This window comes from Mustelus asterias, unplaced genomic scaffold, assembly GCF_964213995.1.
Source record: "Mustelus asterias unplaced genomic scaffold, sMusAst1.hap1.1 HAP1_SCAFFOLD_85, whole genome shotgun sequence".
NCBI classification, from domain to species: domain Eukaryota; kingdom Metazoa; phylum Chordata; class Chondrichthyes; order Carcharhiniformes; family Triakidae; genus Mustelus; species Mustelus asterias.
Genome location: NW_027590139.1, coordinates 1,101,257 through 1,119,540, shown reverse-complemented (window position 1 = coordinate 1,119,540; position 18,284 = coordinate 1,101,257). Strand labels below are relative to the sequence as shown.

The following is an 18,284-nucleotide window of genomic DNA, read 5'->3' as shown; positions in this document are numbered from 1 at the left end:
ATTGATAAGAAATAGATTTCTGGCTGTTCCTGTTGTTAAAATGGACAGTTCCATCGCAATGATTATCTAACGGGATATTGCCGCACTGACACGACCCCAGGGAATTCCAGTTCAGGGAGTTTTCTCTGGAACTAGTACGTTTTTGGCATTGTCAATGGGCGCGCTTCTCTTTAGTGTGTCTATGGCTGTGTTAATCTGATTGTTTATCTTCCTCAGTGACTGTGTTTGAGTCGATCGGTTTGAGAATCGATCACTGTGTTTACTTGTCCCTGTGTCTATACTTTGTTGATTCTGTGCGGTATACGACGCTTCTAGTGAACACGGAGGTGGCGTTATTCATGTATTATCATGGTTAACAGCTGAGACTAATATATATCACAAATCTACAGAATAATTCTGTATTTATAGCGAGGGACGTTGATGTCAGTGCCTGGGCATATATCTACATGGTTATATATCCTTACATGTGTTAGCCTTTGCACGTGGCCGTGTATGTATCTGCTCTCCCCGTGTCTGCTGGGTTTCCTCAGGTGCTCCGGTTTCCTCCCACAATCCAAAGATGTGCAGGTTCGGTTGATTAGCCATGCTAAATTGACCCAAGTGTCAGGGGGATTAGCGGGGTAAATATATGGGGTTACGGGAATAGGGCCTGGGTGGCGTTGTGGCCAGTACATACTCGCTGGGCCGAATGGCATTCTTCTGTACTGTACGGATTCTATGATTCTAATATCTCGAAATGTGTCAGTCTTTGCAGGTGGCCGTGTGTGTGTCTGTTTCCAATATGCGGCAGTGCTGTCCACGGGAGGGCGCTCTCTGATCACTTATGCAAGGTCACCCATTCCTTTTAGAGAAAGCGCCTGTTTGAAGATGTAAAAATGGGCGGAGACAGGGAGTCACGTTCGACCTCATACCATTCCACTGACTGTTTCAACTTCTCCAATTACAGTTCTGGCACAGTCAGTGATCACTGTCTCTGTTTCTGAAGCTCTAACTGGAACCATGGGGGTGAAATTCTGTCTGACTCTGGTTATTGTCCTGATCACAGCTCGGTCATTTTGAACCTTTGGGTGAAATCCATCAATCACCAAATTAATTCCCCATTTCCATCTCGAGGCAATTATTCCGTTGTTGTTCCTCCTAATCCGCTTTGTGTCCGCTGTTTATTTTCAGAGATAGAGTCATAGAGTCACAGAGTCACAGTGGTTTGCAGCATAGAAACTGGCCCTTCGGCCCAACTTGTCCATGATGCCCTTTTTGTTTAAACCACTAAACTAATCCCAATTGCCCGCATTTGGCCCATATCCCTCTATACCCATCTTACCCATGTAACTGTCTAAATGCTTTTTAAAAGACAAGATTGTACCCACCACTGCTGCTGCCTCTGGCAGCTTGTTCCAGATACTCACCACCTGCTGTGCGAAAAAAATGCCCCTCTGGAACTTTTGTATCTCTCCCCTCTCATTGAACTTATGCCCTCTGGTTTTAGACTTCCCTATCTTTGGGAAAATATATTGACTGTCCAGCTGATCTGTGCCCCTCATTATTTTATAGACCTCTATAAGATCGCCCCTCAGCCTCCTACGCTCCAGAGAAAAAAGTCCCAGTCTATCCAGCCTCTCCTTATAACTCAGTCCATCAAGTCCCGGTAGCATCCTAGTAAATCTTTTCTGCACTCTTTCCAGTTTAATAATATCCTTTCTACAATAGGGTGACCAGAACTGTACACAGTATTTCAAGTGTGGCCTCACCAATGTCTTGTCCAACTTCAACAAGACATCCCAACTCCTGTATTCAATGTTCTGACCAATGAATCCAAGCATGCCGATGCCTTTTTCACCACTCTGTCCACCTGTGACTCCACTTTCAAGGAGCTCTGAACATGTACCCTTAGATCTCTTTGTTCTGTAACTCTCCCCAACGTCCTCCCATTAACTGTGTAAGTCCTGCCCTGGTTCAATCTACCAAAATGCATCACCTCGCATTTGTCTAACTTAAACTCCATCTGCCATTCGTCAGCTCACTGGCCCAATTGATCAAGATCCCGTTGCAATCGAAGATAACTTTCTTCGCTGTGCACTATGCCACCAATCTTGGTGTAATCTGCAAACCATGCTACCTATATTATCATCTAAATCATTAATATACATGACAAATAACAGTGGACCCAGTACTGATCCCCGAGGCATACCGCTGGCCACAGGCCTCCAGTTTTAAAGACAACCCTCTACAACCACACTCTGGCTTCTGTCCAGAAGCCACTTTTGTATCAATTTAGATATCTCACCCTGGATCCCGTGAGATTTAACCTCATGCAACAACCAACCATGCGGTACCTTGTCAAAGGCCTTGCTAAAGTCCATGTAGACAACATCAACTGCACTGCCCTCATCCACCTTCCTGGTTACCCCTTCAAAAAACTCAATCAAATTTGTGAGACATGATTTTCCACTCACAAAGCCATGCTGAGTGTCCCTAATCAGTCCTTGCGTCTCTTAATGCCTGTTGGTCCTGTCTCTCAAAATACCTTCCAACAACTACGCACCACAGATGTGAGGCTCACTGGCCTGTAGTTCCCAGGCTTTTCCCTGAAGCCCTTTTTAAACGAAGGCACAACATTTGCCACTCTCCAATCTTCAGGCACCTCACCCGTGACTATCGATGATTCAAATATCTCTGCTAGGGGATCTGCAATTTCCTCCCTAGCCTCCCACAATGTCCTGGGATACACTTCTTGATGCTCTTTAAGACTTCCAGCATCTCTTTCTCTGTAATATGTACGCTCCTCAAAACATCACTATTTATTTCCCCAAGTTCACTAACATCCATGCTTTTCTCAACACTAAATACTGATGAGAAATATTCATTTAGGATCTCACCCATCCCTGTGGATCGGCACATAGATTACCTTGTTGATTCTTAAGAAGCCCTACTCTCTCCCTTGTTACGCCTTTGCCCTTTATGTATTTGCAGAAGTTCTTTGGATTCTCCTTTGCCTTCTCTGCCAAAACAATCTCGTGTCCCTTTTTTGCTCTCCTGATTTCTCTCTTAACTCTACTCCTACACCCACTATACTCTTCAAGGGATTCACTTGATCCCAGTGCCTATGCATGTCATGTGCCCCTTTCTTCTTCTTGACCAGGGCCTCAATATCCCGAGTCATCCAGCGTTCCCTACGTCTACCAGCCTTGCTCTTCACTCTAAGAGGACTGTGCTTACCCTGAACCCTGGTTAACACACTTTTGAAGCTTGCCACTTGCCAGAGGTCCCTTTGCCTTCCCACAGACTCCTTCAATTAACTTTTGAAAGTTCCTGCCAGAGCGACTGCCCCCAATCAATGAGCTCCTTTGTCCATTCCTCAGTGCAGAACTCCTTCAGCCTGATCCTCCCACAGTACTCAGCCTGATACAGAGTTAGCTCTTCTAACCATCAGCCTTTGCTGCTGTCTTCATTTGCTTTATGGTTACACATCAGGTTGTACTCTCTTTAGATCAGTCAGGAATTAGGGTCACGAATGCGGCCACCTGCCCCATTAAGTCCATGCTCGTTCCCTGTGAATCAAACCATTGCCCCGTCGATCCCCAGACCCCTGTAGGTTTATTTCCCTCAATTGCCCATCCAATTTCCTTTTGGAAAGATTCCATCATCTCTGCTTCTCCCCCTTGCCGGAAGTGGGTTCCAGATATTTATCACTTTCATCAGATGCAAATGAATCTGAGAGCAGAGAAGGAGGCCATTCCAGCCATTGTACCCATGATATCCCTTTGAACAAGATCTTCCATTAATCCCATATTTCATTTCGAATCTGTCCAGTTCCCTTTTGAAAGATCCAGTTTAATTTGCTTCCTGCACCATTTTCTGACAGTGAATTCCAAATCACAACAACTCATTCTGTTTTAAACCAAATAATTTCACGATATATTGTGTTTGGATTTTCACAGGGGATTTGGAAACGGAGTGAAAGACATGGTTGTTACTCAAAATTAAGACTCAGTCTTTATTAATGATCTCAATGAGCGGACTGAGTGTGATGTATCCAAGTTGGGGACTATTTCTAAAAAGGAAATTACATTTCTGCAGCTTCTTGCATGACCACAAGATCTTGGAAAGTGTTTTACGGTCAAGTTATTTTGAAGTGTGGTCACTGTTGTGATGTGGGAAACTGTAGGGGTGCCTCAGAAATGAAAATGATCACTTCCATCTGTATTAACAGTTAAATATAACTAGGTCAAGGAAGCCATGTTAAACTCTAACATGTGATGAGAACTTTATATCATAAAGCTAAAAGCCTCCAGACACGGCTGAGCAAGCAATTAAGGAATTCTTCAATCATTTTGATAAGTTAGAGGACATTATATTCTGCTAAAGTCTGGCTCAAGAATGAGGCTGATTGTTCAACCTGATCAAGATTAGTAAGAAAGCTTTGTGTCTTTCACAAAGTATATTTTTGAACCATTGTATCTTGTGTTAACCAAATATATTAATTAAAGATTACTCTAACAATTAGCGACCAGTCAGTAACAGATGGTTGAATAAGTAGTGAGCCATAATTGAGTTAAAGTTAATGAATCAATAATAAGTCAGTAGTTGTAATGAAAGATTGAGTTTTATTTGCAGTCAAATGTAAAAGTTTAATTGCTGTGTATGTAAAGAATGTGCAGTGAAGATAAATGTACTGGCGAGAGAGACCTTCCAGCTCTGATTAGCCTCAACATTTGTACAGGGATTGTATAGAATCAGATAAAGGGATGGTGTGAAATTATTCTATTGTATTCCTGATAATGACAGAAAATGGGGCAAGTAATTGGGGATACAATTAATCTAGTGACAAAACTGCTTTCTTTCTTCACTACAACCATTACCTCTCCCTTTGCCTTTTGTTCCAGGACATTTTTGACATTTAATCTCGTCGCCCACTAACCAATCCCTGACTTTCCCTTTTGTTCGACCTGACCCTCCCCCTTTCTCATCAGTATCAAACCCATCACATTTCTCCCTCTAGTTCTGAAGTAGAGTTACATTGGACGTGAAACATTAACTCAGTTTCCCTCTCCACAAATGCTGCCAGACCTGTGTTTTTCCAGTTCTTTCTGTATTTATTTTAGATCTACCTGCAGTGGAGGAAAAACACTATTTACTATCCAGGATAAAATAAATGTCTTTCATCAGTTTTTGTGGATCATTTTATTTGTTTGTTTAGCTATGAGGAGAGGTTGGAGAAACTTGGTTTGTTCTCACTGGAACAAGAGAGGTTGAGGAGCGACCTGATAGAAGTCTCCAATATTATGAGGGGCATGGACAGAATGGATAGTCAAACGCTTTTTCCCAGAGTGGAAGAGTCACAGCTTTAAGGTGCGAGGGGCAAGGTTTAAAGGAGATGTATAAGGCAGATTTTTTACACAGAGGGTGGTGGGTGCCTGGAACTCGCTGCCGGGGGTGGTAGTGGAAGCGGATACGATCGTGACTTTTAAGGGGCATCTGGACAAATACATGAATAGGATGGGAATAGAGGGATATGGTCCCCGGAAGGGTAGGGGGTTGTGGTTCAGTCAGGCAGCATGATCAGTGCAGGCTTGGAGGGCCTGTTCTTGTGCTGTAATTTTCTTTGTTCTTATTTCATTGGAAATGTGCTCTCCCAGGCTCAAAGAGCATCAGCTCATTGGAAGCAGAGGGGCGAAACCGGCCAGTCCAGCAGAAAGAAAACCCTTCAACCTTCCACTTCACCAACTGTCAGAATGAACATGGTTCAGTGCTGGATGTGATTAACAGCAGAAACCAACTCGATAATCATTTGTGAATCTGTTGGTGTTTCTGCAGGTTGGATAACCGAGTCAATCCCTTCCCACACACAGAGCAGGCGAACGGCCTCTCCCCAGTGTGAACTCGCTGGTGTATCCGCAGTGCAGATGACCATTTAAATCTCATTGAGCAGTGAGAGCAGCTGAACGGTCTCTCCTCAGTGTGAATGCGCTGGTGGGACATCAGATCCACTGAGCTTTTGAATCCACTCCCACAGTCAGAACATTTAAAGGGTCTCTCATTGGTGTGAATGAGATTGTGTCTCAGCAGGATGGATAACTGAGTGAATCCCTTCCCACACACAGAGCAGGTGAATGGCCTCTCCCCAGTATGAACTCGCTGGTGTTCCCGCAGATGGAATGTCGTTCTAAACTTCTTTGTGCAGTGAGAGCAGCTGAACGGTCTCTCCCCATTGTGAGTGCGTTGGTGGGACACCAGTTCTCGAGAACTTTTAAATCCACTCCCACAGTCAGTACATTTAAAGGGTCTCTCATTGGTGTGAGTGACTTTGTGACTCAGCAGGTGGGAGGACCGAGTGAATCCCTTCCCACACTGAGAGCAGGTGAATGGCCTCTCCCCAGTGTGAACACGCTGGTGTCTCTGCAGGTGGGATGACTGAGTGAATCCCTTCCCACAATCAGAGCAGCTGAATGGTCTCTCTCCAGTGTGACTGCGTCGATGAGTTTCCAGCTCTGATGGGGCATTGTATCCCTTCCCACAGTCCCCACATTTCCACGGTTTCTCCATGGTTCGGGTGTCCTTGTGACTCTCCAGGTTAAACAATCAGTTAAATCTCACACAGAACACGAGTATAATCTCTCCCCGCTGGGAATGCTGTGATGTATTTTCAGGCTGTGTAACTGGTTAAAGCTCTTTCCACACTCAGTGCACTGGAACACTCTCACTCGTAGTGCTTTTCCAGTCACGCTGATGTTGAGAATCTTCTGAAGCAGAAAGAACAGAGAAACATTTCACCTTCTAGAATCAAAGGTCAGTGATATTCAGGTCCCGATAAATTGAATGCTGATGTGATGTTTGTTTTGAGTTTTTGTCTGTAAATCCTCACCTTCTGATATCCTGTAAAACGAGTTTGAAAAATTCATCACAGTCAGTACAGCATAGAAATTCAGAACAGACAATTCTAGTTTCTATGGAACATTCTTTCTTCTCTCATTCCCCAAAAGCTGTAAATCTCCATCCCACACACTCTCCCTCCATTCTCACTCCGCTGTATCTAATATTCACCCTCCCAATTCTCCTGAAGGTGCTGATTGAGGCTGATTGACAGATCCATGCTCACTGCTTCCTGTCCTGGACACAGAGAGCTGGAAATCTCCATGCAGGCTTCCGGCCGAACAGAAATATGACTATATTCCTCGACTAAGAATGTTTTAAATGGATTGTTTCAGTTAGTGAAGATACAGGGGGTTGTGACTGATGATAGTCTTGAACTTGCTGCCTGTGAGGGTGGTCATAGAGTTTGACAGCATGGAAAGAGGCTCTTCAGCCTATCGTGTTTGCGCCGACCATCAAACACCTTTCTATTCTAATCCCATTTTCCACTCTTGGTGCGTAACCTTGTATGCTATGGCATTTCAAGAGCTCATCTAAATACTTCTTAAATGTTTCAGGCAGTGAGTTCCAGATTCCCACCACCGTCTGAGTGAAAAGGTTTTTCCTCACATCTTCTATAAACCTACTGCCCCTGAACTTAAATCCATGCCTTTGGTTATTGCCCCCTCTACTAAAGCGAAAAGTTCCTTCCTGTCCCCCTCCATCTGTGCCCCTCAGAATTTTATACACCTCAATAAGGTCCCCTCACCCTTCTCTGCTCCAAGAAAAACAACGCCAGCCTATCCAGTTTACCTTGATAGCTGAAACACTCCAGCCCAGGCAACACCCTGGGGAATTTCCTCTTCACCTTCTACAGTGCAATTACATCCTTCCCATAGTGTGGCGACCAGAACTGCACAAAGTACTCCAGGTGTGGCCTATCCAGTGTTTTATACAGCTCCATCATAACCTCCCTGCCTTTATAGTCAATGCCTTGGTTAATAAAGGCAAGTATCCCACGTGCCTTCTGAACCACCTTATGTAGCTGTCCGACTGTCTTCAGAGATCTATGATCATCCACACCAAGGTCCCTCTGATCCTCTGTACCTCCGAGGATCTGACTATTCATTGTGCATTCCGAGATGCCGCTTGTAAAAATTGCTTCAAATTAAGCTAAAATGTAACCAAATGACTTCAACCAAGCACAGCATGTCAATACTACACTGGATCTTAGCCAAAAGGCCGAGAAGCGATACCTCCTGCTCTTAATATACTGACAGAACACCTTTGGATTTCCTCACAGATGTTGCCGAGAGGAGGAGGTTTGGTCTGAAGCTCATTGGCCAACCAACTTCCGCATTCAGACAATGGGGAGCTCTGATTGGCTGGAGGACCAAATAAACAAACTCAGGTTAAATCAGGACAAAGTAAAAGGGGCAGCTCCCCAGAAGGAGGGGGAACAGCCCGAACAGAAATCAAAGTACAAAGGAAACTTAAAAACATCAAATTAAAATGTGATTATCAGGGTCAATAATGCACCCCAACCCCTGCGGTGCCCAGCGGGCGTGGAAAGCATCAACCACGCCCGTGGACACCGCATGCTCCCTCTCCAGGGACACCTGGCCGCGAACGTAGCCGCGGTAGAGGGGCAGACAGTCAGGATGGACGGCCCCCTCGATCGCCCGCTGCCTGGACCGGTAAATGGCGCGTTTCGCCAGGCCCAGGAGCAGGTTCACGAGGAGGTCGCCATCCCGACCCTCCCCTCTCTGCACCGGGTGTCCGTAGATCAGGAGCGTGGGACTGAAGTGCAGACAAAACATCAACAAAAGGTTCTTCAGGAAAACATAAAGGGAGTGCAGCCTAAGACACACAACATAGACATGGTCCACGGACTCCACAAGGCCGCAGAAAGGGCAGTCTTCGGAGCCCGTGAACCAGTGAATCCTACGGTTGTGCGGCACTGCTGCATGCATCACCCTCCACCCCAGGTCCCCGACGTAATTGGGGGAGATCCTTCCGTAGAGGGACCTCCAGCGGGGACCTCCGCCGCCCGGCGGCAACAAGGCCCGCCAAGGTGTATCCGGGCGACAGGCGAGGAGGCGGTAGTGGAAGGTGTGCAGCAGCAGCCCGCACAGGAAACGCCTCCGCGCGGTAGAAAAAGGCACGGAGGACATTTCCGCGAGGCGGCTCAGGCTGTGGGGCACCTCACCCAGGGAGGGGGGTTGAGGTTTTGGGCCAATGTGGAATTCTGCCTGAACAGGGGAACGCTCGGGCGGGATCCCACCGCACGCCTGCGCCGTCTCCAGTTTGCGTGCAGTTTCGGGGCCGAGCACGACCGTCCTAAGGTCTAGGATGGCTTTGGCCGCGCGCCAGACGGACGTCCCCGCGCGCTCAGCCAGCACGCGGGGACTCATCCAGCCCGCCCCTCCGCCATCGAGCACGTCCCCGATTCTGGTCACCCCGGCGTCCACAGCCCCCCTCTCCGCCAGCCACCTGAAGTTATACGGCTGGAGGAGCGGATTCCTGAGCAGCGGCTCTCGCACGAGAGCCGTTACTCCTGACAGGGGGGGGCGGGGAGCTGCGTTGCGAGGCGACCTTGTTCCAGACAGTGAGGAGGTCCTGGTAAAAGACGGGCAACTCCTGCAGGGTGGTCGGAGCACGCCCCAGTTCGATATGCAGGAGCTGCACGTCATAATTGAGGCCGTGCCACTGGCGGAAGAAATACGTCGCCATGGCACACCACTGTGGAGGGGGCTCAACGTAAAGGTACCTCTGCAGGGCCTGGAGACGGAAGGTCGCTATCTGAGTGCGAAGGCACACCAGACCTTGTCCGCCCTCCTCAAGCGGGAGATACAGGACCGCAGCAGGGACCCAGTGCAGTCGATTGTCCCAGAAGAACCGCAGGAGGGTTCTCTGGATATCGGTGACAAAGCCAGGGGAGGGGTCAAAGGGACCAGCCGGTACCACAGCATGGAGGCGACCAGCTGGTTTATGACGCGGGCTCGCGCCCCGTAGGACAGCACTCGGAGCAGTCCTGTCCAGCGACTCAGGCGGGCGGAGACTTTGGCCTCCAGCTCCCGCCAGTTCGCCGGCCAGGATTCCTCGGCTGGACAGAGATGGGCCCCCAAGTAGAGGAGGTTGGTCCTGCTCCAGGTGAAAGGCCTGAGCTCCGTCTCCCAAGGACCGACAAGGAGTCCGGAGCACTTAGCCCAGTTGATCCTGGCAGAGGACGCGGCGGAGTATACCGCCTGGCATTCTCGCATCCTCCGCAGGTCAGCCGGGACCTCAGATGCGGAGACAGGAGGAGGTTTGAGTCTGTCTGAAGATCAATCTTCATTCACACAAAGCCCGCGCTCTGATTGGCTGGAAAACCAGAGTCCTTCCGGTCCTCCAACTCTTCCCATTGGTCAACACCTCAGCATGAAGATCAGAGGGTGGATTCTCCCCCGCACATGTGCAGCTTCCCCCTCCCTTGGACATGCGCAGTCCCGGGCCGGGCGGAGGGGGAGCTCACCGAGCGGCTTCTCGCTCTGGCCGGAGCCGTCAGCCGGTTGCCTGGAAACCTTGGCTCGAGGAGGTGCAGGGGGAGGGGAACAATGGGTGGGGGCGGGGCTCCAGGGTCCACCCGCCCGGGCCTGCTCACTGGAACCTGGAATCGTCACCGCGGAGCACAGTGATTCCTATTGGCTGACTCAGGCAGGGCTCCATTGTGACATCACAATGTGGAAGTTGTCCAATGAGCTTCAGAGTGAATCTTCCTCCTCTGGGCAACATCTGGGGGGAAATCAATGTTTCCCCCTTTCCATTTCTTTTCTCATTCTGGGGGAAATTGGGGACTTGCAGCAACTGAAGGGAACGAAGTGAATTCGGTCTGTATATTCCACACATTTCTACTCCAGTAATGTAGACATTTATCTGTCTGGCAGCCTGCATGGAAATTTTCAGCTCTCTGCATCCAGGGCAAGAAGCAGTGAGCATGGATCTGTCAATCACACATGAGGACGGCCTCAACCGGGATCTTGAGTTCATGACACACTATCTGTAACCCCCACCACTTGCCTGGGCTTGAAAAATCTCACTAACTGTCCTGGCTGGAGACAATACACATCTCTTTAACCTGTGCTTAACCCTCTCTCCACTCACATTGTCTGTACCTTTAAGACTTGATTACCTGGAAAGACTCACATTCCAACCATTATTCTGTAAATTGAGTTTGTGTCTTTGTGCCCTGTTTGTGAACAGAACTCCCACTCACCTGATGAAGGGGCAGCGCTCCGAAAGCTAGTGGCTTATGCTAACAAATTAACCTGTTGGATTTTAACCTGGTGTTGTGAGACTTCTTACTGTGCTTACCCCAGTCCAACGCCGGCATCTCCACACTCTGAGTGGAAACAGAGAGAATTAGGAGAGGCCGGAGGTGAGGAGAGATATTTTATACATCTACAACTCAACAGGAACTTTGACAGAATTTCCAAACCCTGTGAACACCATCAGCTCCAAGTTCCTCTCCAACTCACACACCATCCTGACTTGTCTGACATCCAGTACTGAAAGAACAGAAATTTATTTCATATAAATACTGGGAAGACTGAACCCATTGTGTTCAGTCCCCACTACAAACTCCACTCCCTCGCCAACAACTTTATCTCTCCTCCTGGCAACTGTCTGAGGCTGAACCAGGCTGTTCACAACCAGGGTGAAATAGTTCATCCCAAGATGAGCTTCCAGCCACATGTCCACATCATCATCAAGACCACCTTCATTCAAAGAATCATTAATAGTAATTAATTAATAATAATGAATAATAAAATACAGTGTAGAAGGACGCCAGTCAGCCCATTGAGCCTGCACCGACAACAATCCCATCCAGGCCCTATCCACATATTTCCCTGTTAACCCCCTGATAGCAAGTGGCAATTTATCATGGCCAATCTTTCTAACGGGCACATAGAAGCATAGAATATTACAGCACAGAAACAGGCCTTTTGGCCCTTCTTGTCTGTGCTGAACCATTTTTCTGCCTCGTCCCACTGACCCGCACCTGGACCATATCCCTCCACACCCCTCTCATCCATGTACCTGTCCAAGTTTTTCTTAAATGTTAAAAGTGAGCCCGCATTCACCACTTCATCTGGCAGCTCATTCCACACTCCCACCACTCTCTGCGTGAAGAAGTCCCCCCTAATATTCCCTTTAAACTTTTCACCCTTAACCCATGTCCTCTAGTTTTTTTCTCCCCTAGCCTCAGTGGAAAAAGCCTGCTTGCATTCACTCTATCTATACCCATCATAATTTTATACACCTCTATCAAATCTCCCCTCATTCTTCTACACTCCAGGGAATAAAGTCCTAACCTATTCAACCTTTCTCTGTAACTCAGTTTCTCAAGTCCCGGCAATATCCTTGTAAACCTTCTCTGCACTCTTTCAACCTTATTAATATCCTTCCTGTAATTAGGTGACCAAAACTGCACACAATACTCTAAATTCAACCTCACCAATGTCTTATATAACCTCATCATAACATTCCATCTCTTCTACTCAATACTTTAATTTATAAAGGCCAATGTACCAAAAGCATTCTTTACAACCCTATCTACCTGTGACGCCACTTTTAGGGAATTATGTATCTGTATTCCCAGATCCCTCTGTTCTACTGCACTCTTCAGTGTCCTACCATTTACCTTGTATGTTCAACCTTGGTTTGTCCTTCCAAAGTGCAATACCTCACACTTGTCTGCATTAAACTCCATCTGCCATTTTTCAGCCCATTTTTCTAGCTGGTCCAAATCCCTCTGCAAGCTTTGAAAACCTTCCTCACTAAACACTACCCCTCCAATCTTTGTATCAACAACAAATTTGCTGATCCAATTTACCACATTATCATCCAGATCATTGATATAGATGACAAACAACAATGGATCCAGCACTGATCCATGTGGCACACCACTCGTCACAGGCCTCCAATCAGAGAAGCAATCCTCCACTACCACTCTCTGGCTTCGTCCATTGAGCCAATGTCTAATCCAATTTACTACCTCTCCATGTATACCTAGCGACTGAACCATCCTAACTAACCTCCCATGTGGGACCTTGTCAAAGGCGTTACTGAAGTTCATGGAGACAACATCCACTGCCTTCCCTTCATCCACTTTCCTGGTAACCTCCTCGAAAAACTCTAATAGATTGGTTAAACATGACCGACCACGCACAAAGCTGGACTCTCCCTAATAAGTCCCTGTCTATCCAACTATTTGCAGATCCTATCTCTTAGTACTCCTTCCAATAATTTATCTGCTACTGACATCAAAGTTACCAGCCTATAATTTCCCACATTACTTTTTGAGCCTTTTTAAACAACGGAACAACATGAGCTATCCTCCAATCATTCGGCACCTCACCCGTGGATACCAACATTTTAAATATATCTGCCAGGGCCCTTTGGACTGTGGAAGGAAACCGGAACACCCGGAGGAAACCCACACAGACACAGGGGGAATGTAGAAACTCTGCACAGACAGCGACCCGAGGCTGGAATTGAACCCGGGTCCCTGGCGCTGTTAGGCAGCTGCACTAACCACTGTGCCACCGGGCCACATGTCAGTGCCATCGCCCGACTCCAGCCCAGTCTCAGCTCATCTGGAACCCTCACGCATTCCATTGTGACGTCACACCCTCACCCATTCCATTGTGACATCACACCCTCACCCATTCCATTGTGACGTCACACTCTCACCCATTCCATTGTGACGTCAGGGCTTCACTCTCCGATCACAATCCCTGCCGGCCTCCCACATGCAGCCTCAATGGCGGCAGTCAGCCCGGGTCTAACACTACAAGCTGCAGCTCCATTTGGTACAAAGGGGGGGACCGGGAAGTTCATTTCCGGGGTTTGGGTTTGAACAACATGTTTACAAAGTCTCTCCACCCACCCGCCACATTTATCATTCCCCGCGCGCCGCCCTCTACCTCGTATTGATCTCGCTTCCACATGAAAACCGTCCGTCTGTCCGTCGCCATTACCCGCACTGCGCATGCTTCAGGTCCCGCCCCTCATTCACTCCGATTGGTTGGAGGACCAGCCGCTCCCGCTCGGTCCTCCAGACCCGCCCCCTCTTCCTATTGGTCCGGAACTGCCGTCAATCAGCCCCCGGGCATTGTGATGTGGAGCATGCGCAGTGTCATTGCTGTCCTTGGCGCTTGTTTGTCCCGGAGAAGCGGAGTCAGCGTTAGGCGGTGGCTGGGAGGATTTGGAAACACTTTGTGGATCCGCAAACCCTTCAGAATCATTGTCAGCTCCCTGGTTTGCAGCTGCGGGGCTTCTCCCTCCCTCCCTCCCGGGAACAGGCCCAGGTTAACGGCCCCATCCTGGCTCAGCCACTGGAGGATGGTTCACATCAGAGGATGGGGGAGGGGGACAATAAATAAGAGGTTACACTTTGGCCTCAAATCAATGAGGACTCTGATCTCTGGGAAGGAAGGAAACCCTGGGAGGTGGGCGGGGAGGATTCACAAACACCCGCTGGAGGCCCCAACACCCCCAGTAAGACCCATTGGTTTTATTGTCAGTCTGCAGACAGCAGCTGGAGAACTGACCCCAGACAGAGGAGAGGGAGGGAGAAAACTGGGAGTGGAGGAAAGAAATGGTGAGATGGGTTTGGATTTCAGCCCAGGGAGGAGGGAGAGTGTGTGGGATGGGGATTTACTGATTTGGGGGAACAAGAAAGGAAAAAATGTTCCAGAGAAACTAGAATTGTCTGTTCAGAGTTTGTATCGTGTTCTGACAGTGATGACTTTTCTAAACTGTTTTTACAGGATATTGGAAGTGAAAGATTGGCAGACAGAAAACTCAAACCGGACATCACATCTGACAAAGTCATTCAGTTCCTTCGGAGCTGAATATCATTGGTCTTTGAATATAGAAAGAGAAATATTTGTCTGTTCTGCCTGTGGGCAAAGAAATTAAACATCAGTATGACCGGAAAAGCATCGAGACAAACACACACCCGAGTGAGAGTGTTCCAGTGAACTGAATGTGGAAAGAGCTTTAACCAGTTACACAGCCTGAAAAAACATCACAGTTCACAGCAGGGTGAAACTACGTGTATGTTGTGTGTGTGGATGAGGCTTGAACTGATCATCCAACCTGGAGAAACACAAGGGCACCAGCACCATGGAGAAACCGTGGAAATGTGTGGAGTGCGGGAAGGGATTCGGTTTCCCATCACAACTGGAAGTTCATCGGCGCAGTCACACTGGGGAGAGACCGTTCACCTGCTCTGTTTGTGGGAAGGGATTCACCCATTCATACAACCTTCTGACTCACCGACGGGTTCACACTGGGGAGAGGCCGTTCACCTGCCCTGTGTGTGGGAAGGGATTCACTCGCTCATCCCACATTGTGACACACCAACTTGTTCACACAGATGAGAGAATGTTTACATGTTCTGACTGTGAGAAGAGTTTTAAATGCAAAAAAGATCTGCTGACGCACCAACGTATTCACACTGGGGAGAGACCATTCACCTGCTCTGTGTGTGGGAAAGGATTCATTCAGTCATCCCACTTGCAGACACATCAACTTGTTCACTCTGATAACAAACTTTTTAATTGTTCCCACTGTGAGAAGAGCTTTAAAAATAAAAAAGATCTGCTGACGCACCAATATACTCACACTGGGGAGAGGCCATTCACCTGCTGTGTGTGTGGGAAGGGATTCAGCCGTCCATCTGCCCTATTGAACCACCAGAGAATTCACACTGGGGAGAGGCCCTTCACCTGCTCAGACTGTGGGAAGGGATTCATTAATTCATCCAACCTTCTGATACACCAGCAACTCCACACAGGGGATCGACCGTTCACCTGCTCTGAATGTGGGAAGGGATTCACCCGTTCATACAACCTTCTGACACACCAGCAGGTTCACAGTGAGGAGAGGCCATTCACTTGCTCCGTGTGTGGGAAGGGATTCACTCGTTCATCCAACCTATTGAATCACCAGCGAGTTCACACTGGGGAGAGGCCGTTCACCTGCTCCACGTGTGGGAAGGGATTCAGTCAGTAATCCAACCTGCTGACACACCAGAGAATTCACAGTGGGGAGAGGCCATTTACCTGCTCTGTCTGTGGGAAGGGATTTTCTCATTTATCTTATCTTCTGAAACACCAGCAAGTTCACACTGGGGAGAATCTTTCTCAATTTTTCTCTCAGTCTTTCTGTCTCTCCCTTCCTCTGTATCTCTCTCAGGCTTTGTGTGTTCCTATTTGATCAAGATGTTCAAAATCATGAAGAGTTTCTGATTGATTATAGAGGGAAAAACAGGGAGAAAAGCAGAAAAACGCGGCAGGTCCGGTGGCATCTGTTGAGAGAGAAACAGTTAACATTTTGAGTCCATATAATTCTTCAGGGCAGGAAAAACATGCGTTATCCATCTTAGATGAGGGAATGTGATGGGGAGATTAAATAGAGGTGTTTAAAACGACAAATGATTTATGATAGTGTCAATGGAGAGAAATTATCTCCCAGGAGCACAAGGGCCTGTCGATGGAGAGAATCGATTTGCTCGGTGCAGGAGGGTCTGTAAGCAGAGAACAGAGATTTAATTTAATTAACAACAGAACTGGAGGGGGTGATAAGGAGAATGTTTTACACAATAACTTGATATGATCTGGAATGCACAAACTGACAAGTGCTAGAAGCAGGTTTAATAGTAGCTTTCAAAGGGAATTGGATAAATACTTGCAGAAGGTAAATTGGCAGAGTTATGGTGAATGGGATTAATTGGACAGTTCACTCATCTTTGTGACATTCTGAATGTTTCTCTCCTAAGGTTTTAATGTTTGATCTTTTCGGTCATAACGTGTCTCAAACAGAAGATTAAAATATTGGGTTTGATGAGCTGTCAGATCTCTTTCCTGTGTGTCTGTGTAACTTGAGAACTGGAGATAACCATGAGGAGGAACTGATTATTTTCAGTTCCTCTAACAGATACACCTCAGATATCAGAAATCTCAGGAGTTCCCCATGTCCTCATTATTCTCGCCTCGAGTATAACAGCTCTCAGTCAGGCCGCGTCAGTCACATGTGTCTCTGTCATGATGTTTCCACGTGTATTTTATCACTCACCTCCCAGTGACACTCACCATAACACAGACACCTTAAAATATCATTGCTCCCTTACACTTTGTCCTCCTATTATAATCAAATGTTTGTTGGGCCTCTTGTCTCCATTAATGTCAGATTACCTGCAGTTAAAATGACCTCAGAGACACTGAAACTGCAGTTGTAGAATACAGCAGAATTGGAATAACAGACAGGTTATTGTCTGATACTGACAGTGGCAGAGTAACACACATCGGAATTTAAATACATTATATCAATAGACCATGACTCACTCACACTATCAAATGAAACCTAAACTTTGGTTCTGGTGCACGAGATACTGACTGTATTACCATTACATTGGATCCAATGCTGTGTTCGCTAACATACTGCAACGTGACTCTTATTATTTGAACAAACATTGTATTTGTTACACTCAGAGTAAGTCAGTGCTTTGCTGTGTTGTCTCTGTGCCCCATCTCCACTCTGATTGTATTGGAGCCTGTGTGTGTCATTGTTACACTGAGACTCTGTTATTGCTAATGTGGAGATGCCGGCGTTGGACTGGGGTAAACACAGTAAGAAGTTTAACAACACCAGGTTAAAGTCCAACAGGTTTATTTGGTAGAAAAAGCCACAAGCTTTCGGAGCCTTAAGCTCCTTCTTCAGGTGAGTGGGAATTCTGTTCACAAACAGGGCATATAAAGACACAAACTCAATTTACAGAATAGTGGTTGGAATGCGAATACTTACAGCTAATCAAGTCTTAAAGGTACAAACAATGCGAGTGGAGAGAGCATCAAGACAGGTTAAAGAGATGTGTATTGTCTCCAGACAGGACAGCCAGTGAAACTCTGCAAGTCCAGGCAAGCTGTGGGGAGTACAGATAGTGTGACATGAACCCAATATCCCGGTTGAGGCCGTCCTCGTGTGCGGAACTTGGCTATCAGTTTCTGCTCAGCGACTCTGCGCTGTCGTGTGTCGTGAAGGCAGCCTTGGAGAACGCTTACCCGAAGATCAGAGGCTGAATGTCCGTGACCGCTCAAGTGCTCCCCAACAGGAAGAGAACAGTCTTGCCTGGTGATTGTCGAGCGGTGTTCATTCATCCGTTGTCGCAGTGTCTGCATGGTTTCCCCAATGTACCATGCCTCGGGACATCCTTTCCTGCAGCGTATCAGGTAGACAACGTTGGCCGAGTTGCAAGAGTATGTACCGTGTACCTGGTGGATGGTGTTCTCACGTGAGATGATGGCATCTGTGTCGATGATCCGGCACGTGTTGCAGAGGTTGCTGTGGCAGGGTTGTGTGGTGTCGTGGTCACTGTTCTCCTGAAG

General features: G+C 47.5%; 3 protein-coding genes and 1 pseudogene across 5 annotated transcripts in view; 1 reads left to right on the top strand and 3 right to left on the bottom strand.

Moving 5' to 3' along the window:
• The window catches only part of LOC144483992 (uncharacterized), a 126,425-nt gene that overhangs the window by 49,758 nt on the left and 58,383 nt on the right, over positions 1 to 18,284 (bottom strand). The window lies entirely within an intron of this gene.
• LOC144483966 (uncharacterized) lies at positions 4,587 to 13,903 on the bottom strand. 2 transcript variants are annotated; one of them, XM_078202542.1, is made up of 2 exons: positions 13,872 to 13,903; positions 4,587 to 6,873 (listed from the first exon to the last, which is right to left on the bottom strand). In XM_078202542.1, the coding sequence occupies exon 2, from the start codon at positions 6,541 to 6,543 to the stop codon at positions 5,785 to 5,787; it is 759 nt and encodes a 252-aa protein (XP_078058668.1). In that variant the 5' UTR covers positions 6,544 to 6,873; positions 13,872 to 13,903; the 3' UTR covers positions 4,587 to 5,784. The 2 variants fall into 2 exon arrangements, with proteins under 2 accessions (XP_078058668.1, XP_078058667.1); XM_078202541.1 differs by having other exon boundaries at positions 13,818 to 13,884.
• Positions 8,003 to 8,103, bottom strand: LOC144484001 (U2 spliceosomal RNA; annotated as a pseudogene).
• On the top strand, positions 14,035 to 16,744 carry LOC144483961 (uncharacterized). 2 transcript variants are annotated; one of them, XM_078202533.1, is made up of 2 exons: positions 14,035 to 14,139; positions 14,664 to 16,744. In XM_078202533.1, the coding sequence occupies exon 2, from the start codon at positions 15,022 to 15,024 to the stop codon at positions 15,910 to 15,912; it is 891 nt and encodes a 296-aa protein (XP_078058659.1). In that variant the 5' UTR covers positions 14,035 to 14,139; positions 14,664 to 15,021; the 3' UTR covers positions 15,913 to 16,744. The 2 variants fall into 2 exon arrangements, with proteins under 2 accessions (XP_078058659.1, XP_078058658.1); XM_078202532.1 differs by having other exon boundaries at positions 14,055 to 14,494; positions 14,664 to 16,742.

Excerpts from the sequence above, each read along its gene's own strand:
- LOC144483961 (XM_078202533.1), top strand. The coding sequence starts at position 15,022 with ATGGAGAAACCGTGGAAATGTGTGGAGTGCGGGAAGGGATTCGGTTTC.
- LOC144483966 (XM_078202542.1), bottom strand. The coding sequence starts at position 6,543 with ATGGAGAAACCGTGGAAATGTGGGGACTGTGGGAAGGGATACAATGCC.